This window comes from Aulonocara stuartgranti, assembly GCF_965226115.1.
Source record: "Aulonocara stuartgranti genome assembly, chromosome: 7".
Taxonomy (NCBI): Eukaryota; Metazoa; Chordata; class Actinopteri; order Cichliformes; family Cichlidae; genus Aulonocara; species Aulonocara stuartgranti.
In genome coordinates, this window is record NC_138945.1 from 22,690,100 (window position 1) to 22,714,042 (window position 23,943).

Here is a 23,943-nt window from a genome sequence, read left to right on the forward strand (position 1 = left end):
CGAGGTGTTTCTGTCTTGTCTCTGAATCATTTACATAAGCTTGAAGTTATGTCATTGTACAGGTATACTATATTTGATGTCTACAAATGTTGCATTAGGTTCACAATATGACAACACACACACACACACACACACACACAACTATTCAACCTGGCTAAAAAGTTAATAGCAACAATAATGATAATAATGACATTTTTATGTTTTATTTTGCCATTAATGTTAACTTCATGCACTTTCTAGTGGTATTTTGATTGGATTGAACTATTCTTTTGAGGACATTTTAATGTGGGAATGGCCAGTAAGAGTGGTGTTGGACCATTTTCAGCTTTCAAAAGAATTGTTTTTATTCGTTTATGTATTTTCTTTTGAATGCAGTATGACTTTTGGCTGAGTTAATTTCCAGATTATTTTACCCCCATTTATAACCTTAAACGCCATCTGTCATTTGTCATTTGAGTTTCTGCCACCTTACATTATTTCATCTGTAATTTAGGCAATTATCTTCATATATAATTTCCTTCATTTTTAATGTAACCACTCTTTCATTCAAATCCAAAAAGCCTCTACAATAGTACATAACTAAACAGGGTAGTGCAAGAATTCAAAGACTTTATCACCGAAAACAAAACGTGTATCAGTCAGATAAATATCACATTTGCATTGTATAAGGAGGAGCACAGGCCACTAAACTGCTGTATTTTATTCAAACTGGTAGATTGTGTTAATGACTCTTTGCACCATTCATTTTCGTGTTGAAGAATTACTCCTAGTGGTTCCATGTTGGAGCGTCATTCATCTTTCTCTTTGGTTTTGCACTGGTGTATGAAGATGATTATGATACAGCAAAAGTATACAATATATCTGTATACACCTCCTAAACACAAAAACACACACACACACACCGTCTCTCTCTTAGACCAGTGCACAGCATTTGAGAATCGTGCAGATATGCGATATCTTTCTCTTTCTGCTCAAGTGCCGTCTTGTGCTGTTGCTGCTTCCTTGCATCCATAAAGATACCAATCACTGTTGCCCGCCTTGCTCTCTCTCCCACAGAATCAACACAGTCTTTAGACATCAAACAGACCTGATACACAAAGCCAATACAGCAGTTGTTTACTAGATCTGAAGGAAATGATGTGCTATCTACTTCCCCTACCCCCAACAGCAACAAATACCCATAAACACACAGAGTTCATTACACTTTAGGATTGTCCTGAATAAGAGGCATGCACTACAGTTTGGGATTTGGGTTTATCAAGTTAACTTAACTAAAAAAAACAACTTAAGATTTAACCCTGGGTTTTCTGTATTACAGAGGCGGCTCGCTTCTTACCAGATTGGATAGCCATGGTAATTTATGCAGACCAACCCCGCTCCATAGTTGCTTATGTTTGAGCTTAGAGACGTATTCTCAGGAGCGTAGGGTCACCAGATCCATCAGATCTCAGTGCAAGAATACAAAGAGGGTCTGAAGATTGTTGTTCTTTGTCGTTCCTGATGAGCATCAGTAAGACATGTTGTTTTTAGACAGCAAATAATTACCTGAAATGGAGCACCTTATTTATAATTATTTTTTTATAGAGAGTTTATAATTTTCTGTCTTTCATATTTATACTTTGAGTAACTTTAACAAATCAGTCTCTCCATTTGAGATTAATTAAGGATACTGATTCTAAAAGCCTTGATAAACAATCCTAGAACATTAATTTTATTATACAGCATAACTAGAATTCATTAGTAAAAATACAGGTATAACAGTGTATTTTATATTTATACTGTTATACTTGTGAACATAATTTGATTGCAGGCTCAGACTATTTCTGAACCCTGTTTATTTATTTAAGTTATTTACCTGCTCTTATTTACTCAGGTATTACACCACTGGTATAAGACCTGAATAACAACTGTAATCTGAGTGATTTGCCCATCTCTTTACAGTACAGTTGTGATATTGACAAGTCTGTCAGCTTGCATTGTCGTTTCTTTCTTAGCTTCACACAGCCTGGGCTATACTTATATTTTGCCACTTTTCTGGTGTTACTGACAAAAACACTTAAACTGAATGCTTTTCATGTTAAACTGCAACATTGCGTTTTTCCTATTATGCACACTCACGGTGCTAATTTGTCCGCAGCAGCTGTCTTGCTTTTAGCTTTTATGTGTTTGATCTCTTGATACTTTTTTTTCTCCTTTGTAAAACCAGCCACTCTGCTCACTTTAGACATATCCATGTTTCTGATTGATTATATATTGCCTGTGCCATCCATTTCATTTGAACACACACTCAAGTTGACCACCTTTCACCACTCTTGTTATGTCCTCGGTATGCTGAATTAATTGACAAAGAATTGAAATGAATTTTCAAAGACTTATTTGACCATTAAAAAGGCATGACCTTGCATTACTTTATACAACAAAACCTTAATGAATGCAGCTAGCACAGGATTACTTGCACAGTGTTTTTGGAAAGAACAGTGGAGACGGATGACGCATAAGACAACTGGTGAAGTCACCCCATGTGTGTTTATACACCACTACTGTATTTAATCATTAGCGATTATTAAACTCTGTCTCTTGATTTGCCTTTTCTCCTGTCTCTCTCTGTTCTTATTACTTTCCCCTCACTGCCAAGTGTCCACAGGAGATGGCTCTCCATCCCTGCACCTGGTTCTGCTGAAAGTTTCTTCCTGTTAAAAGCGAGGTTTTCCTTCCCACTCTCACCAAGTGTTTGCTTATACAGGGTTGTGTTGTTGGTCAATGTTGGGGTTTCTCTTTAATATTATAGGGTCTTTACTTTACAATTTTCCAATACAAAGTGCCGTAATGCAACTGTTGTTGTGAATTGGTGCTATATAAATCAAATTGAATTCCACTGAATTGAGATGTTTAGATGTCTCGTTGTGTCCCTGGACTCTGTAGTGCTTTTCTTTGCATACTCCTTTTTAACTTAACCTCTTTCTGGGCCTCAGTTTGCAACTTTTCTCACTTTCACACATAAACACACACACACACACAGACCAGTACACCAAGAGGCATGGTACATATTATGGGATAAATGCTAGTGGTTAACCAGACACTAACTCCAGCAGAGAAGTTATTTTGGCTTTGTGTCATGGTAATGGCATTGTCTCCGGAGTGTGGTTGACTGAGATCAAAATGTTATCCTAAATAGAAGGTCCGCAACAGGAAGGGAAGGCTGCTGTTGTATCTCTATTTGTGATCAGGTCGTGCATAAGAATCTTTCTACTTATTTGAGAGAAACCCAACTTCAGTGTGGTGTACAACGAAGTGTACAAAGATTGGATGAATGAAAAAGAGAGTAAGTGTTTAGTGGCCACTGTAGCTTATATTATTATTCACGGTCAATGAATGCTCTTCGTACTTGTTTCTTAAAAAGACATGTATACTTTAGTGACTTCAAAAAGCAAGAAAAATAAAAATAAATTAGAAAAAAAACAATTTTAAGCTCTTACAACTAGACATGAGTAGCAACAAGCACATTTACAAACCCAGTTCCAAAAACAGTTGGGACGCTGTATGAAATATAAATGCAATGATTTGCAAATCTCTTAAAACCATATTTTATTTACAATAGAAGACAGAAAACATAGTAAATGTTTAAACTGAGAAGTTTTACCACTTTATTAGAAAATGTTAGCTAAATTTGTTGGCAGCAACACATTTCAAAAAACTTAAGACACGGTGTTGTTTACCACTATGTAGCACCCCCGCTCCTTTTAACAACACTCTGTAAACATCTGGGGACTGAGAAGACCAGCTGCTGGACTCAGAGAGGAATGTTGTCCTGTTGTTATCTGATATTGGATTCTAGTTGCTCAAAAGTCTTGGGTCATTTTTTGAGGTGGGGGCTTCTCCCATGATTCAATTCCAGCCAGAGACAGAAATCGTCTTTAGTACTACTTACTTTTTCAGTTTTTGTTCCCCTGTCCCAATTTATGTTTTTCAGACATTACAAGAGAGCCAGGTGATGTCACATTCAAACTGAGCAAATATTTTTCATGAAATTGTAAAATGACTCTGTTTAAATGCTAAATATGTCCTATTATGAATAAAATATGGGTTTACGAGATTAGCAAATCACTGTTTTTATTTGCATCTGTGTAAGCGAGGTAACTTTAGCCATTTCTACTAGTTGGAATAGTTTAAATCCTCTTAACTTTCACTGGAATTTATTTTTAAAGGGCATTAAAGTTTCCTTTCAGGCACAGTATTGAACCCAGATACACTGTGACTCACCTCCATATGTGTCAGTTTACAGTGTAATAGTAGATTCAGATAAAGCAAACAATGACTGGCCTAACATCTTCTCTTGTTTTTCTGTCTCTCAAGAGAAAGGAAAACAAATTGACACAGTTTCCAGCACTTCGAAAACCTTTTTGATCATGCCCTTAAAGTTCAGATTTGAAAATTGTTATGTGCACATTTGCAATTTGCAAACTTATGCTTAAAGCAAAGAAATTCTTTAGTAAAACTGACCCAGCCTTCATCTTGATGATTACAACTGGTGACTATAGTTGGCTCCGTGACCCAGTGATCAAACAGCAGTGTTCACTGGAAAAGCCTATAAGCTTTTAATGAAAACAAGACATATCACACCAGGAACACTATCAGTAACATGCTATTATTGGTCCACACCGTCAGGGCTGCAGACATTAACATCCTGGTATGTCCAAAACTGAACATTTTGGCTGAAAGAACCTGCACTGTAGCACGTGTTATGGTCTACCATGTAACAGCAAAAAGAAGTTTTCTTGACAACACAAACACAATTGTGGCTCACCACTTGCCTTGCTCAGCAGATCTGACTCCCTGTAACATCACTCTGTTCTACAAAATGAAGGCTCATTGCCTTTCAGAAATAATTACAACGTAATGGGAGTGCTAGAACTACTACAGGAAGGAGTCAACCTTTAGTGTAATGGTAAAATTGAATTCATAGAACTGATTTGCAATTGTTTAACTTTTCACATTGATCACCATCATCTTAAAGCTACCTAGAACTTGGCAGAATTACCACAACTGTTTTTTGACTAAAAAGGCTTTCCAAAGCACTCAGGAAAGTTCGAAACTAGAAGATAAGGAATTAGATCCAGATGCCTGAAGAATGACTAATGCACTCTATGATAAATTGTTGTTTGCCATTAAGGACAATTACGAGCAAAAACAGCAATTAAAATACCAAATGGCTGGACACTGGCGAAAGTTCCTTCGAAATAGGTAAAATCTTCAAAGTCAGTGTTTTGCAACTGGTGACTGCGTTGCATTACGTGTTGTTCTAACATGGTCACATTTAAACTGTATGAACAAAGACAGACCTACTGCCTGGTCTTCATCTTCACAACCAGTCTTTACATGCTTCATCTGAGGCATGAGCCTCCAGTGCAGTCAGCAATGCCACACACACGTTCAATTGCACAGCTGTTTAGGAGAACAGCCTGGAGAGGATTTTAACTCAGTTATTGGAAGCCAAGATATGTTATCTTTCTTTTTTGTTCAACCCCTATTTGCAATCATATATTTTAACTGTTACTGCACTTATGCTTAAAGCCAGAAGAACACAGAATAATCAGTTTCATTTAAAGTTAAAATACAATTTGAGAAAATTTTGATGTGTTGAAAAGTTGAAAAATAAATCAATTTACATAAACACTGGTGATTTGAATATATATGATTTTCAGCTCATTGTATAAATAAGACTATGTGAGGGAGAGATGGACAGAGCAGAGACAGACAGCGACAAGATCGTTGTGTTTTGTTAACCTGTGTTTGCATATTTTCCACACATGCATAGGCGCTTGCATTTCAGTGGCCTTATAATGAGGTGATGTCATCACATATAACCCTTGGGGAACAGTTTGTTCTTCACAGTAGAAGTGTTTTTTGAATGAACAATGTGTCCTTCACAGTAGAAATCCTTCCTCTATGGTTATATGGACATGTTCCACTGGTGTCTCGTTTCCCTCAGAAAGTAAAACAGCTGCAATGTTGTTGGTTGGAACAAACTCGTTTTTTTTGTTTTGTTTTGTTTTTTAATACTCAAACAGAGGTTGTGCAATACAAATATCAAATGCATTAACTGTCAGTTAAGTGATGGTTAATCTCCTATCCCTGTTTGAGCAAGGCACCTTAACACAGCTGTTCAGGAAAAACTAGTTCATTGGCTTTGTAAAAATGCATCATCAGCAGTAGGAACAAGCTCTACCAACAACACACACTTCCAGCATTATACACCTCAGAAGAGACAGCACAGTTTGTGTAGAGGTGTAAAGTCTTTCAGGACAAAGCAAAGTGTAAAGTATATTTATCACTATAGCATTTAACAATAAAGTGATGTCACCAATGCAACTTACCTACTAGCTGAATGTTTTTTGTGAGAAAATGACAGAATAATTACCTCAAAAAATAAAATATGGCTTAAAAAAAGAGAGAACATACATCAACAACATGTCTTATCTTTCATCATCCATATTAGGGGAAGGGGATTAAGTAGGATTGAGGCTAATGCATTTGTGTGTGTCCGAAGCTTTGTGTGTGTGTGCTTGTATCACTTATGTTGTGAGGACACATGTCTGTATGCACACACTGTAAGGACCGACCTCCGTTTAGGGGGGACAAGCCCCCATAAAGTAAATCATTCTATTTAGGTAGTCAGCCCCTTTCCTGCCTCTAAAGAAACACATCAAGGCAGCAAGCAGCCTTAAGTAAAGCTTTGTATGCTTCTTCTATAAGCATTACTCCAGTGAGAGCAGAAAACCTGTACATGCAATTTGGGAGACATCTAATTAAAAGTCCCGATATTACCAATTAGCTGCCAAAAAAAGCTATTTCGCTTTTTTTTTTTTTTTTTTTTTTTTTTTTAAGTGTTGCAGAGTCTTCTGCACTGTGTGAATTTAACAGTGTGAATAAGGAAGCAACAGTCATAAGAATCATAGATTCAAAGACCTCTTTTTTATGATTGATTGCATGATACAATATTTATAATCTTAATATATTTAAAATATATGTTAACCTCTGGTGTGACAAATTAAGTTAAGCAATTTTGTTAAATGATGGTAACTTTAACTGGTATTGGTAGGAGAAGACAGGTCTGGCCTTACCTTAGTCACAGCGGGATATCCAGCAGCAACTTCACCAGAACAATAGGGCTTTTCTTCATGGGAAACTTCAATAGAGGAAGCCCACTGGTCCAGGAAACCACTGGGGGTATAGAGGCCACAGTCTCTCACACCTGTCTCTCGCTCAAAATCCTCGCATACCCCATCACCGTCATAGTAGTAGCACATGCTTGGCTCCTCTGCATTTGAAAACACAACACACTTCAAATAAGTTATCTGTACGATAAAAATAACTTCTTAAACAGAAGGACTGAGTGCATCAAAGATATCAGCGTGGTTCATCTTAAACATATCTCTCACCGCCACCCATCTCTCTTGTTGAGCATGTCCTCATTTGGAATGAGTAGAGAAAGGAGATCAGATAAAGGCAAGAGATGAATGTAAGGGATAAAAGGAGTAAGAATCAAATTATAAGGCGTATATAGATGTATAAGGGCAGAAGGGGCAAAAAATATTAAGAAAGAATAAAAGAGAAAGAGAGCAAAACAGACAAGCACAGAAAGCGGAGGGGGTGGAGTGGGGTAAGGTCAATGGGTAGAGTAAGATACAGCAGTATTTTTTCCAGACATCCCACCCGGAGTTTGGGGCTGGAACTGAAAGCTTATGGAGTGGAGGAGAGGGGAACTGAGCAGGGAGGTTTGCCTGGGCCTCACTGGTCTCAAGTCTCAGCTAAAGCAGCATCAGCCGGTGGGGTTCCAGTTGGGGGGAAAGGCGGCACTCTGTGCCAAGTTGGCCAGGGCCTTCTCCTCGAAATTCCACCCATCTACAGCACAGCCAAAAGCTCAAGTCAGTTCTGTGCTCTGGCAATGGTAAAACGAGGGGCTACTGAGGGGGCATATAGAATAAGTCTCCTGCCACTCACTCACCAGCAACAGAGGCGAGGAAGAAGGGGAGCAGTAAGACTGAGACAAGAGGAAGTTCAAACAGTGATTGTGAATGGTAGAGGAATAATAGGTAGAATGTGAGCTAAAGAGACAAGGAATAGAATGAAAAAAAGGTCAGAAGGGGTGTGCTTTAGTATTAGAGTTTGATAGAAATTAAACTTAGTTAGATTAAATTAAAAAAAGATTGTGACTGGGTGCCTTTGAGATTTTTTTTAAATTATTATTCTGATTGTGGGCACAAACAGACAAAGAAAAGAGTGAAATCTGACTTAAAATCCAACTGGATTGTAACAGCAGGTGGGTTTGTATGCAAAGAACTTGTGATTATCATCAGTTCCAGATTTAAACCAGCTGAATCATGATAGCCTATTAAAGCTCCTCCAGATTGTAACATCCTAGACCTGTTGTATACTTACTGTTAATTGTCCATCCAACTCGTTGACAAGCAGGCACTTGCTTGCACATACAGACAGATGGACAGAAGGTCCCTTCATTATAGTCTCAGATTTCTGTGTAAAACCTCAGCAGTGTTGAACACACACAAACATACACACACTTGCAAGCATCCCAGAGCACTGCAGTTGGTGGAAAAACAGCACAGCCAGTTCAGTCATCCAGCAATCTGACAGGGATTAAGTGGCCACGTCACAGAGGGTTACACATGTGTATCCATGTACTGTACATACACAGAATCACAAGAGTGGAAGAAATATGATTATCAGCTACTGGGACCCAGAACAAAAAGTCATTCATCTATTTATAAAATTTTAAAAAACAAATTATAAAAGGAGATGTCTCTCTTTCAACTGTGTTAAAAAAAAGACCCAACATTTCTCTATTTAAAAGTTATGATTTCTAGTTTTTTTTTCTTTATACAAGAGGTTGGAGTGATTATGATATCTCCTGGTGTTTTATTTGTTTGGAATAGGCATTGAGTACTTGACGTACACCCAGACGATGTGTCAAATCCTTTCATTCACAAAGTGAGTCTTGTTTAAATGTCTGCAGTCTCTTTTTATTGTGAAATAATGAGGCATGGGAATCCAAACAGATAATAATAATGTGAAATTTTTTTTAAAGCGTTAATACTTTACTAGAAATCCTACCTTTATAAAATTGTGTGTGTTTATGTCCCGTTTGCCAATTAAAACAAGTTTATTTGTGATCACTAATGAAACAGTTTATTGTTTTTTGTTTGTTTTTTTTGTTTTTTTAACTTTTCTTGCACAAGGAATTATTTCAAGACTATTAAATGGTTATGCATACGCTGCTATATCATCCTATCATACTGAAATCAGAGCTATGGACAGAGCATCAGATAGCAGCAGAGCATTTTCAAGACTTACCAACACAATTGAAGAATGGCTCTTTCTTGCACTGACTAGAACAGCCATCCCCATTCATAAAGTTCATATCGTCACATTCCTCTCCTTTGGAACTAAAAGAGCAGGAGACAAGTGCTTAGAATACACACAGATATATATATATATATATATATATATATATATATATATATATATATATATATATATATATATATATACACATATACACATACATATATACAGGGCTGCACGTAAGTGGTTCACCAGTGCGCATTTGCTGTCAAAATAAAAGACGCACACCAGATAAGAAGTTGGAAGGCGCGTTTGAGTACATAAGATGTTCTGGAGGAGGATAGACATTTGTTCAGAAGATGTCGAAGAAGCAAGCTCCATAAGCAATTACTTTGGTGTTCCGAGAAATTCTGAGAAGTACTGAACAAATGTCTGTCCTCCTCCAGAACATCACTGGTGGACCACTTATATGCAGCCCTGTGTATGTATATATATATATATATATATATATATATATATATATATATATACACACACATGAGCGAGACAGATAAATATGAAGGCATGCCGGCTCGGACGTCGCCCGGATCAACAAGGTCCGCGTCAGGTGTTGAGGAACCAGGGCACCCTGACGAAAAGTGGGCTACTGGAACAAGAAGGCATCGGTGGGCAAGAGACGAAAACAGGGCGTTGTTGGAATGCGGAATGCTACTACGCAAGTAACCCCGGCGGAAGGGGCTACATGAATAGGATGAGGGACCTATGGATTCTTCGATACCCAACATCCACAATGACGGCGAAACAACTAGTAGCTCAGTGTTCCAACATTCGAAAGAAGGGACTGCTCTCACAGCTAGAGATTGACGAGGTACAACACAAATGCTACGGCAAGGAGGAGTCAGGACGCCAGGTCAGGGGGGCGATATCATCACCCCCACCCGAGATTGGGTACATAGCCCCAAGTGCGATAGGAGAAGGATCGTTGAGTGCGAGAGGAACTGACCTGAAAAATAGGATCATGGCCAAGCTTGAAACCTGGATCCCCCGTAGCCGGTTACCAAGATTACGTGAAGTACCCTCAGAAGGTCTGCTAGATGATGTTAATGCAGCACTACGGGCAATACCTACAACCACGATTACCGACACTAACAAGCTGATCTACAATACGGCAGCAGTGATCAGTGAGATGCTTGGCTACAAGTTGAACAGCCACAAGGGGCAGTACCCTCCATGGAGAAGGAGGCTAGAGGGCAAGATCAAAGTAGCACGGAGGGAGGTTAGCCAACTAACGGAGTTGCAGAAAGGTGCGACAAATAAGGTGCCTAAGAAATACAGCAAGCTGTCCATACCTGAGGCCTTGGAAACTGCCAAGCAAAGACTCACAGCCTTGGCCAGCCGCTTGAGGAGGTACACCAGAGAGATAGAAGGCAGGAGAATAAACCAGCTGTTCTCCACAGAACCAGCAAAGGTGTACTCTCAGTGGCAAGGGAACAATAAGAGAACAGCACCACCAAGGCTGGAGACGGAGCAATACTGGAAGAGCATATGGGAGAAGGATGCAACCCATAACGGCAATGCTCAGTGGCTAGAGGATCTAAGGGCAGACCACAGCGACCTCCCTGAACAGGGTCCAGTAACCATCACAGTGGCAGATATCCAAGAAAGGGTCTCCAGTATGAAGAGTTGGACAGCACCAGGGCCCGACATGGTTCACGCCTACTGGCTGAAGAAGCTGACTGCACTCCACGAGCGTCTGGCAGCACAAATGAACCAGCTGCTAGTTAACGAGAGACACCCGGAATGGCTAACTGAAGGCCGGACGGTCCTGATCCCCAAGGACCCCAAGAAGGGACCGGTCCCCTCCAACTACCGACCAATAACCTGCCTCAGTACTACATGGAAGCTCCTGTCAGGCATCATATCGGCTAAGATGAACAGGCACATGGGTCAATACATGAGCGGGACACAGAAAGGAATTGGCAAGAATACCAGAGGCGCAAAACACCAGCTACTGGTAGACAGAACAATCAGCCGAGACTGCAAGACCAGACTGACCAACCTGTGCACTGCCTGGATTGATTACAAGAAGGCCTATGACTCAATGCCCCACAGCTGGATACTGGAATGCCTAGAATTGTACAAGATCAATGGGACCCTAAGAGCCTTCATCAGGAACTCAATGGGGATGTGGCGTACAACACTAGAGGCCAACTCCAAGCCCATAGCACAAGTCACCATCAAGTGCGGGATCTACCAAGGAGATGCTTTGTCCCCACTGCTGTTCTGCATAGGCCTGAACCCCATCAGTGAGATCATTAACAAGACTGGCTACGGATACCGACTACGGAACGGAGCAGTTGTCAGCCACCTCCTGTACATGGATGACATCAAGCTGTATGCCAAGAGTGAACGAGACATCGATTCACTGATCCACACTACCAGGCTATACAGCAATGACATTGGAATGTCGTTCGGACTGGAGAAGTGTAGCCGGATGGTAACAAAGAGAGGGAAGGTAGTCAGAACTGAGGGGATTGAACTACCAGAAGGCAACATTGCAGACATAGAGGACAGTTACAAGTACTTGGGGATCCCGCAGGCGAATGGGAACCATGAAGAGGCCGCTAGAAAAGCTGCAACCACCAAGTACCTGCAGAGGGTCAGGCAAGTCCTGAGGAGTCAGCTGAATGGTAAGAACAAGACCCGGGCCATCAACACGTACGCCCTACCCGTGATCAGGTACCCTGCTGGGGTAATAGGCTGGCCAAAGGAGGAGATAGAAGCCACTGACATAAAGACAAGAAAGCTCCTTACCATGCATGGAGGGTTTCACCCCAAGTCCAGCACCCTGAGGCTGTACGCTAAGCGGAAGGAAGGGGGCCGGGGACTGGTGAGTGTCAGCACCACAGTCCAGGATGAGACAACGAACATCTCAGAATACATTGGGAAGATGGCCCCAACTGACCGAGTGCTCAGTGAATACCTCAGGCAGCAGAAACCCAAGAAAGAGGAGGGAGACGAGGAACCATCATGGAAGGACAGGCCCCTGCACGGTATGTACCACCGGCAGATAGAGGAGGTGGCTGATATCCAGAAATCCTACCAGTGGCTGGACAAAGCTGGACTGAAAGACAGCACAGAGGCACTAATCATGGCAGCACAAGAACAAGCTCTGAGCACAAGATCCATAGAGGCTGGGGTCTATCACACCAGGCAAGACCCCAGGTGCAGGCTGTGTAAAGATGCCCCAGAGACAATCCAGCACATAACAGCAGGGTGCAAGATGCTAGCAGGCAAGGCATACATGGAACGCCATAACCAAGTGGCCGGCATAGTGTACAGGAACATCTGTGCCGAGTATAACCTGGAAGTCCCGAGGTCAAAATGGGAGATGCCCCCAAGGGTGGTGGAGAATGACCGAGCTAAGATCCTGTGGGACTTCCAGATACAGACGGACAAAATGGTGGTGGCTAACCAACCGGACATAGTGGTGGTAGACAAACAGAAGAAGACGGCCGTAGTGATCGATGTAGCGGTTCCGAATGACAGCAATATCAGGAAGAAGGAACACGAGAAGCTGGAGAAATACCAAGGGCTCAGAGAAGAGCTCGAGAGGATGTGGAGGGTGAAGGTAACGGTGGTCCCCGTGGTAATCGGAGCACTAGGTGCGGTGACTCCCAAGCTAGGCGAGTGGCTCCAGCAGATCCCGGGAACAACATCGGAGATCTCTGTCCAGAAGAGCGCAGTCCTGGGAACAGCTAAGATACTGCGCAGGACCCTCAAGCTCCCAGGCCTCTGGTAGAGGACCCGAGCTTGAAGGATAAACCGCCCGCAGGGGCGTGCTGGGTGTTTTATATATATATATATATATATATATATATATATACATACACACGTGGTGCCTGTTACCTTTGGATGCGACCATCACCACAATAGGGTGCCCCAAGTTGATGCACCAAAGGTGGAGATGGCTCACTCTCACTTTGCCTGGAGATTGTTTGGACCTGGTAAGTATACGTAGCATGTGGTATCACATCCCTGCACAAAGATTGAGAAAAAACACAGTAAGTTCATATGTCTGGACAATACAAAGAAATACCACATGCAAAGAAAGTAAAAGTAAAAGACTGCATACGAGAAACCTTCATAAGACCAGGTCGGTGGAGATCAAGTTGTTAGAATTGTTGCTAAGTCAACTGGTGAGTTTGTGTGTCTCTTTATTCAACTAGTAAACTTCTAAGTTTGTACTTTCACATATCTGTCTTTCCGATCGACTGATACGTCTGCTTTTACCCACTGCATGTCCAGCTTTGTTGTGTTTCCTTATCACAGCGATTCAAGGAACCATTGTGACGAAATACGGGAGAAATAATGGAGGCTTACTCACTTTGATTGTCTAAGTCACCATAATGGTTTTTTGAGGCACCATGATAAGGATTTCTGAAACAAAAAAGTCTGAAAGGAAAATATATAAATAAGAAAATCAAAGCCATAAACAAAAAAATAATCAAAGCTATGAATGAGAAACCAAAACCACTAGACAAGCAATTAATCCCAGGGAAAGAAAACAAGTAAATAATAATATGTGTAAGTGAGGGTGCTTTTTGGAAGTCAGTATTGCAAAATGTTTATTTATTCTCTCTGGTTTGTTTGCCTTTACGTTGTACCTCTATCATAATCAGATTGCCTCTTTTAACTACAGGTCCCTGTAATCAGTGGAATTACTTTCTTTAAAAACTGAGGCAACTGTGTTATTTTATGACTCATTACAATTTAACAAAGAACAAGAGTAAAAATAAGTAAAGGCAACGAAAGAAAGTTCTGGAAACATGCAATAAAAACAAAATAATTGAATCACAAAAGCACCTTCATTTACATCTGTATTGTTTAAGGGTTTTTTTTCCTGTTTTGATACTTTTTTTGGTATTATTTTGGTTTCTCATTTCTAGTTTTGATTTGCATTTGTTATGGTACGGCTTCTCATTCATCATTCTTAGGCTTTCGTGGTTTTGGGGGGTGGATAGTGATCATGGCATAAGATTTGGGAACTTAAATATAAGTCTTTGTCAAATTTTGTCTATGTTCATATATTCAGAGTATCAGAATATTTTGATTTTGAGTCCGTTATTGTTTAAACAGTATAAATACCATGTTTCTTTCAATAAAATATGTACATGCAACCACAGTCATGAGGAAGACTGCTGACAGTTGTCCAGATGATAATCATCCATACCCTCCATGAGGTGGGTAAACCACATCTGAAAAGACTGGCTGTTCATAGAGTTTACTCACAGAGTAAATCGGATGTTTCGACGCATGTTAATGGAAAGTTGACTGGAAGGGAATGTGTGGTAGGAAAAGGTGCAAAAGCAACACGGGTGACTGTAGCCTTGAGAGGATTGTCAAAAAAAGTCAATTGAAGAACTTGTGAGATGTTCACAAGGAGAAGAAAAACTTCTAGACTGTTGCTCAGTTTGTAGAAATATTTAAATACAGAGAATGTGCTAAATGTGCTACACAGTGACGGTGTTCAAAACAACGTGTGTTTAGTCCTTAACAAGACACGCAGATGTGTTAAAAATTAACACATGATGTGTTATTTCTAAAACATCTGTCTTGAGCGTGCGAGCTGGATTGTCCAGCCAACTCCCCTGATCTGAACCCCATAGAGAATGTATGGGATGCTGTCGAGTGGAAGATGAGAAACACCTGACATAAAAATACAGACAAGGTGAAGGTCGCAATCAAAGCAACCTGGGCTTCAATAACTCCTCAGCAGGGCCACAGGCTGATTGCCTCAATCCCACACTGCGCTGAAATTACTCAAAAATATGCAAGTATTTGTGTGAAAGGAGCCACAGACTTATGTATTGAGTATATAAATGAACATACCTTACAAACGCTGGACATTTCTGTATTGTATCTTTTGATTGATCTTAGGAAAGATCGTTATTATTTGAGATACTGGATTTCTGGCGTTATAAAAAAATCACTTTACATTTAAAGAATACAACTTTTGAATATATCTTTTTAAGACGTTGTAGTACAATCAAACAGCGCAACAGTTAATGTGCAGTAGCGCATGTTGATGTCTTTCAGTTCTTAAAGTAAAGGGAATGCTTGAATGCTGTATGCATGCAGCCTTTTTTTGGTATATCTGTTAAAAACGGCATCTATGAATGGGATTAAGTAGAACCAATAGTTTAGCCATGGATTATTTCACATGGACCATAAATATGCCTATTACAGAAAGCACCTCGCATACAGTCCATAGAATTACATAGCAATGAGAGACGCATACACACAGGCTTTAATTAAAACAGGCATATCACACTATTCCCAAAGCTGCCATATATTCCAGAGTGTGAATGTAACGCATCAGCAGGATCAAGCACTGAACTTTCCCTGGTACCCCAAAGATTTAAACTAAAGAGTCTTCAAAGAAGGCTTTGAATGAGGTTCAGGAAAGCCTTTGCCTTTTCTGAGCACTTTTTTTTATTTACTACTGAATGAGAACACGTAAATGTTTTCAATTAGAGGCTTAGGGTAAAACATGTAATCTCTTCTTCACTTTTCCATGTTTGTTCATGGCATTCCCAACAGAAAGACCTAGACCAAGTGCAAGTTCGCCATGAAGTACGAAATATAAAAAGTGACAAGCCTAAAGATCAAGTAACAAAATGAATTCTCTTACAGCAAAGTTCGTGCCTGAGATTAGTTATTTATGTTGGCTTTATTATTATCAACACAGAACGTTTGGCCTGACAGACTCTCATCTGCACAACAGTATGCCCTGTTCCGCAATGTTGGTTCATACTGGTGCAACTCTAGGTTACACTCAAACATGTCCCTTCTAATTGAATTAGTTTAGCCTCTGGAAAAGTCAAGCTCTGGGAGACTTTATCTTTGAGCAAAGCAAACATGCAGAATAGACGGAAAGAAGAGAGAAACAGATGCCGCTTTGAAAGGAGGCACACAACTTTCCCTTTTGTGGATGGGCAGGTATTTGGGCCGCTCGGTTTCAGGCAATCCAATGCACTGAAAAGCACTAGCACTTACTGATTGGGCCACAATGGGAGGCCTGCTCATGCAAGAACAAGCAGAAAGGATGATTTTAATGACTGGATCTAATGAGGTAATCTAGTTCTCGTTAGGCTGATGGTCAGTCCTTCTAGCTTTTCACCGTCATCTCACAAATACAACTAAAAACAGTGCTGTAGTTTTCAATACATGGCTGTTTGAACAAACATGCTGTTTGATTTAGGGACTAAAATCAAGATAAAAACAGTGCTGCGTGCTTCTTTCTCTGACAGACAATTTTCACACATGAACTCAGGTAAATTTCTCAGGACAGGTCACACAACTGTCTTACATGTAGGGAGTGAGGTAAGATAAATAAATTCCCCAGATTGTTACCACCAACATTCTTACCTGGGTGCAATTAGACTGTGTACTATCAGGTTAAAAACCATCTCACGATTCGATTATATCAGGCATTTGGGTTCTCGCATGCACGATGATGTGATTGCTGGGAAAAGCGTGTAAAAAATGGCTCACGACCGTGGCTCAGGGGGTTGGGAATCGCATCTGTAACCGGAAGGTCGCCGGTTCGATCCCTGGCCTCTCTGTCCTGGTCGTTGTGTCCTTGGGCAAGACACTTTACCCTACTTGCCTACTGGTGTTGGCCAGAGGGGCCGATGGCGCGATATGGCAGCTTCGCTTCTGTCAGTCTGCCCCAGGGCAGCTGTGGCTACAACTGTAGCTTGCCTCCACCAGTGTGTGAATGAATAGTGGTATTGTAAAGCGCTTTGGGTGCCTTGAAAAGCGCTATATAAATCCAATCCATTATTATTATTCATTATTATTATCACGACTCCGGGGAATCATGTTCTTCTTTCAGTAGAAAAGTTGGAGCGGCGGTTTACAGCCACGCTGGGATTAAAAGGCTTAGAAAGGAAGCTGAGGTGAGTGACTAAGCCAAAGACTGTGGTTATGTCCGGCGCCTAGGTCTATACAGGCAAAGAACTGCAAACTCGTTACCCGTGTCAATACTGTAGCAGTCAATTGCAAACATTTTATTTAAGCGTGCCCCATGACTTTCTTATTTAAAAAGCAATAAACAGATTATCAGCTCATGTCGACTGAGCCATATATCATCCTCAGTTATTTTCTGAGAAAACACCACGAGATCAGATCCCCCTCGTGTCATACATCACAGTCAGCTTGGGGCACAAAGGCAGTTTCCTCAGGATCTGCAAAACTCCATCGTGGGGTCCTTTGTCCTTTCGCACAACATTTTTTTCTCCTCTTGTCACTGATATAATGATACAACACAGCTTCTGGGAAGCGGGTGAAATAGCTGCGATATTTAATCTACTGATTTGTGTTCACGGTTATTAATTTTCCCATTTTCTTGTTTAATTAATTAATGTGAAGTTTAATCAATGAATTTGCGTTCACTGACAAAGTAGCCAGACTTTCTTCTCATCGTGTTTTTGTGGGGATTTTTGTTTGTTTTGGGTTTTTTTTTTACTGATCTTGAGCATGGGTTTCGGAAAGTCTTTCAAAATTTTGTTTGAACACTGAATGCTTTCTTACTGAATTATTTTTAGTCCAATCCATGTGCCTGACCATTTTCAGAGCCACTTAATGCCGAACTTTGAATGATTCGGGCATAAAAACGGCACCAGTTTAAATGTGGTCATATGTTAGTAAAGCCACTGGCAGCAGAGAAGAATGAACAAATAGCATAGAGATTTTTCATTTGTTTGTTTGTTTGCTACCTCAAAAGCACATAGTGATGTTGTGGACGAATTTATAACAGCCACACCTATAGGTTTCAAACAATTTAGTATCAGAATTCCTATCCAGTATTCATAAAAACACACTTATCTGTAACTAATTATAGCTATGTAAAATATCTGCTGTATAACTCATAGCTCAAAGGACCTTACTACAATCACTGTCAACGTGTCACATGATAAGATTTCATCATTAGTGCTTTTTTGTTCTTCTCAAAACCCCAGAATAATTTTTTTTTTTTCATAGTGGCTCTCTTGTGAAGTCTTGAACAAAGTCCTGTAATATGCATTTCAAAGGTATTCAAAACCACACAGAGCCATGAGTTAACATACGTGAAAGCTACTAACAGCAAGAAGTTTGCCGGTGTGTGCCTGTGCTCGTCTGTGTGTTCCAACCTTTACTGATATGTGGACACTTATGTGCAGATGCATTTCCATTCTGTAGCTCCTTGTTGTTCTTGGCGGAAAGACTCCAGATGAGAAAAACAGATAAATGTATGGAAGTTGAGAAAAAAAACAACTTAATTTGAACCTGCAAGATCACCAAACAAAGCCTTACTTTTCAGGACTGTTAATTATACACCCACACTAACCTGTGCTATATGTATAGAGCTAAAATAAATTATTCAAACAGGACAGGAAATAATTTGTATGGCAATCGTATGCCTTTTTAGAAGTCCTCTGGGTTGCGCGGGTCTGTAGTTTCTATTTCCTTTTGCCTAAACAGCTGCATTTGCCTGATGAAAAATGATCAAATAAACTAAACAAGGACAGAGAAATGTCCTGGCTCTTCCTGAACCTTTAACCCTTAGCTGATTAATGACTTCTACCAGTTACAAGCCAGACTTTACCAGATTAAAAACAACTAAAAACACATCTTTTTAGAATTGCATTTTGTTAACTTTTGTCTGTTTTTGGGGCGATCGTGGCTCAAGAGTTGGGAGTTCGCCTTGTAAACGGAAGGTTGTCGGTTCGAGCCCCGGCTTGGACAGTCTCGGTCGATGTGTCCTTGGGCAAGACACTTCACCCGTTACATACTGGTGGTGGTCAGAGGGCCTGGTGGCGCCAGTGTCCGGCAGCCTCGCCTCTGTCAGTGCGCCCCAGGGTGGCTGTGGCTACAATGTAGCTTGCCATCACCAGTGTGTGAATGTGTGTGAATGGGTGGATGACTGGATATGTAAAGCGCTTTGGGGTCCTTAGGGACTAGTAAAGCGCTATATAAATACAGGCCATTTACCATTTTGTTTTATACCTTGTGAAGCACTTTGTGATATTTTATCTAGAAATGTGCTATATAAATAAAATTTTACTTTACTTAGTTACTTTACCAGATTACTAACGGTTTGCTATGGATTATGTTTTTTATGTTTGTAATGAAGAGGTGATCGAAGAGAGTAAAGTAATAATCGCTGTAGCTGCTGTCGAAGGATTTCCGACTAATCGGTGATTTTTACTGCTTGTTATGAGAAAAAATAATCCCCTAACTCTATTAACAAAATAAATTAATGTGTTGACAATAAAGTGATATAGAAACATTGCCTACTTTTTCAAATAGCTGTGTGAACTGAGTGTGAACATTAGATTGACTTAAAGGAAAGAACTGCTGTTCCCCCCATTTGACCAGAACTACATATAAAGTCCTCGGTTTAAGATCTAACTTGCTTTCAGAATTAGCCAAAAAGAGTGCCACACAATAGTTAAACAAGCAAATCTAGACTTGAGTAGCTAAAGGGATAAATGTGGCAGATAATATGCAGAACTGTACAGAACCAGAGTTAAATTGCAAAGGGGGCAGTAGCAGCACTGCTACTGGACGACCTCCTTTGAGGAGGAGTGGAACCATCTTCTGCTACCTTCTTTCCTTACATTTGCTTGACCTCCTAATACTGTCCCTCTTTGCCCTCCAATCATGGCCATAATTTACCCCTCAAGTAGTCCTAACTCCCACTTTGCATCTCGTTACTTTGACCAAACAATCCATCATACATGGGTTGATACTTAGGAGGTATGTTCTCTGGCATCTCCTTTGCTCAGTTTGCCTCAACTAATCTGAAGGCCAGTAAGCCTGAAAGTGGAGGGTCAATCATCCGTGTCTGTCAAACCCACTGAAACATACTGCAAGACGATGCAACTGTCTGTGTGGTCAAGAAAAGCATTTCAGCAAATCGACTCAGGTAGTCAAACAGAGCACTTTACGCTGGATTTGTGGCGGACAAAAACATCTGGGTGACCTTCACAATGTCAGAGGTTATGTTTGTTTCGTTATGCTTCGTGACGAGCCAATGGGCCTGCATCAGTATTCCGAACGACGTGTCTAATTTAATGTTTATGCCCTGATCAGTAAAAGAAAGTGAAAACATTATGCCCCTTCATTCTGCCTTTTGGAGGTTGTACAGTATGTTTTTATTTTGTTTGTTTTGTTCCACAGTGTTTCCAAATAAATTGTCCTAAAAGACACACTATTCTTCTTCAGTTGGATGAGCTACAGACTTTTATGGCTAGAACACACATACTTACTTGCTAGATCTTCGCTGACCATTTAACAGAAACAAGATCGCACATGCTCTCACAACAGAAAACAGACAGCCATCGCAACTGACCACCACCAATGGAATGCAACCACAGCTAGTGAAATACACCACAGCAGTAAAACTACCTACAGTACATCAATAATAACTGAAGTGTGCCAAAACCTCAAAATAAATACATTCCTACTGTAGGCAACCTTCCACGGATACTCACACTACAGTGGGGCAAAAAAGTATTTAGTCAGCCACCGATTGTGCAAGTTCCCCCACTTAAAATTATGACAGAGGTCAATAATTTGCACCAGAGGTACACTTCAACTGTGAGAGACAGAATGTGAAAAAAAAATCCATGAATTCACATGGTAGGATTTGTAAAGAATTTATTCGTAAATTAGGGTGGAAAATAAGTATTTGGTCACCTCAAACAAGGAAAATCTCTGACTCTCACAGACCTGTAACGTCTTCTGTAAGAAGCTTTTCTGTCCCCCACTCGTTACCTGTATGAATGGCACCAGTTTGAACTCATCATCTGTATAAAAGACACCTGTCCACAGCCTCAAACAGTCAGACTCCAAACTCCGCCATGGCCAAGACCAAAGAGCTTTCGAAGGACACCAGGAAAAGTATTGTAGACCTGCACCAGACTGGGAAGAGTGAATCTACAATAGGCAAGCAGCTTGGTGTGAAAAAATCAACTGTGGGAGCAATCATCAGAAAATGGAAGAAATACAAGACCACTGATAATCTCCCTCGATCTGGGGCTCCACGCAAGATCTCATCCCGTGGGGTCAAAATGATCATGAGAACGGTGCGCAAAGATCCCAGAACCACACGGGGGGACCTGGTGAATGACCTGCAGAGAGCTGGGACCAAAGTAACAAAGGTCACCATCAGTAACACACTACAACGGCAGGGAATCAAATCCCGCAGTGCCAGACGTGTTCCGCTGCTGAAGCCAGTGCATGTCCAGGCCCGTCTGAAGTTTGCCAGAGAGCACATGGATGATACAGCAGAGGATTGGGAGAATGTCATGTGGTCAGATGAAACCAAAGTAGAACTTTTTGGTACAAACTCAACTCGTCGTGTTTGGAGGAAGAAGAATACTGAGTTGCATCCCAAGAACACCATACCTACTGTGAAGCATGGGGGTGGAAACATCATGCTATGGGGCTGTTTTTCTGCCAAGGGGACAGGACGACTGATCCGTGTTAAGGACAGAATGAATGGGGCCATGTATCGTGAGATTTTGAGCCAAAACCTCCTTCCATCAGTGAGAACTTTGAAGATGAAACGAGGCTGGGTCTTCCAACATGACAATGATCCAAAACACACCGCCCGGGCAACAAAGGAGTGGCTCCGTAAGAAGCATTTGAAAGTCCTGGAGTGGCCTAGCCAGTCTCCAGACCTCAACCCCATAGAAAATCTGTGGCGGGAGTTGAAAGTCCGTGTTGCTCGGCGACAGCCCCAAAACATCATTGCTCTCGAGAAGATCTGCATGGAGGAATGGGCCAAAATACCAGCTACTGTGTGTGCAAACCTGGTAAAGACCTATAGTAAACGTTTGACCTCTGTTATTGCCAACAAAGGTTATGTTACAAAGTATTGAGTTGTATTTTTGTTATTGACCAAATACTTATTTTCCACCCTGATTTACGAATAAATTCTTTACAAATCCTACCATGTGGATTCATGGATTTTTTTTTCACATTCTGTCTCTCACAGTTGAAGTGTACCTCTGGTGCAAATTACTGACCTCTGTCATCATTTTAAGTGGGGGAACTTGCACAATCGGTGGCTGACTAAATACTTTTTTGCCCCACTGTATACTGGGAAGTTATGTACAGGCACTTTATGGAAGTTAGATATCATCACTGCATCCTGCATAATGTGCGTGCTCACTGTTCTGCCTCTTATCAAGCACTATCCTTCTCATGGGAACCAGACTGACAGCATGATAGTGGGATGGCACAACACACAGCTCTGTCATGTATAGCAACATGTTTTTTTCCTGTGTCAGCACATTCCATAAAAGCAAAGCATTAAATTCTCACCACAGTGTGCAGATAATACCTTCAACAGGCCGTCTATTTGCTTTTTCATGGAATATGGGGGGGAAGCAAATGTGGGCAATAACTGACCTATGACTTATAGGAAACAAATGTTGGGCAACAGATTTGAAACTGCAGAACAAGAGGCGGCTTGCTTATGTTCCTGGGGGCATTAAAAAGGATATCTTGTATTACGAGAACATAGCTAAGTGAATAGTTTCCACAGATAAAAAAAAACAAAACACTTTTTACTGGCATGCCCTGAAAAAACTCCTAATTACATCACACTAAAGAAGGAAGGTATACAGTGACTGCTCAGCAAGTCTCCATTTTTTCTCATAAACAACCGTCTGCAGAAATATTTTTCAGGCTGCTGCAAACTTATTGTACAAGGGGTTTTTTTGAATTGTTTTGTTTGTCTTTCTGCCCACCTGCCAGCAAGCTTGCACAAAACATATGACAAGCTGAAATACATAAAACCTGGTGGACTATGAACAAAAATGGGCAATCTGATGAGTAAAGTAAGGGATTACTATTGCAAAAACGGTAATTAGATTACCGTTACTTCCCGTAGGAACGCTGCGTTACTGCGTTACTAAAACCGTGATTTTTTTTTTGCAAGAATGTCTCATGACAGTGACAGTGACTAAGCAAGTGCGATGTTCTATATCGAGTGCGGGAGAGAGTATGAGCGTGCAGCGTTTAAAGCGTGGAAGTACTGACCTTACTTTAAGTTTGATTCCATAAAAAGTGACAAAAACATTAGCGTCCTTTGTGTGTGGGAAGAAAACTTCTTGTTACAGCGAAACCCCCCTAAACTTCCAAGCAAGCACTGAGTGGGATACGACAGAGAAACTCGTGGATTCTTCAACTGACCGCGGCACACCTGCACCAGCGTAAACCTCCGCCTACCCCACTCCTGCTTTACAGGTGAAAATAGTGCAACAGGACCGCTAGTCTTTGACTTTAATTATTTTCTGCTGTGTTTTACTTGCATCTATTTGAAAGAGTGAGTGTAAACACAAATTTTTTTTTTGCTTGATGCATGAAGTTAAAAGATTACAACTAATAAAACAAGTTTTAAAAAGGGACTTTTCCTCAATTTACAACCTCTTCAGGTTGTAAATTGTGTTTTTAAAAAGTAACTAAGTAACTAAGTAATTAATTACTTTTGAAAGTAAGTAATCAGTAAAGTAACGGGATTAC

General features: G+C 40.7%; 1 protein-coding gene across 1 annotated transcript in view; it reads right to left on the bottom strand.

Annotated features, from left to right (window-relative positions):
- pappaa (pregnancy-associated plasma protein A, pappalysin 1a) overlaps positions 1–23,943 on the bottom strand; it is a 105,850-nt gene that overhangs the window by 51,979 nt on the left and 29,928 nt on the right. Inside the window, exons 8-10 of the mRNA XM_082542046.1 lie at positions 13,270–13,398; positions 9,370–9,461; positions 7,122–7,318 (exon numbers count right to left, since the gene is read on the bottom strand). Coding sequence (XP_082398172.1) covers positions 7,122–7,318; positions 9,370–9,461; positions 13,270–13,398 — 418 coding nt within the window. The remainder of the gene's footprint in view (positions 1–7,121; positions 7,319–9,369; positions 9,462–13,269; positions 13,399–23,943) is intronic.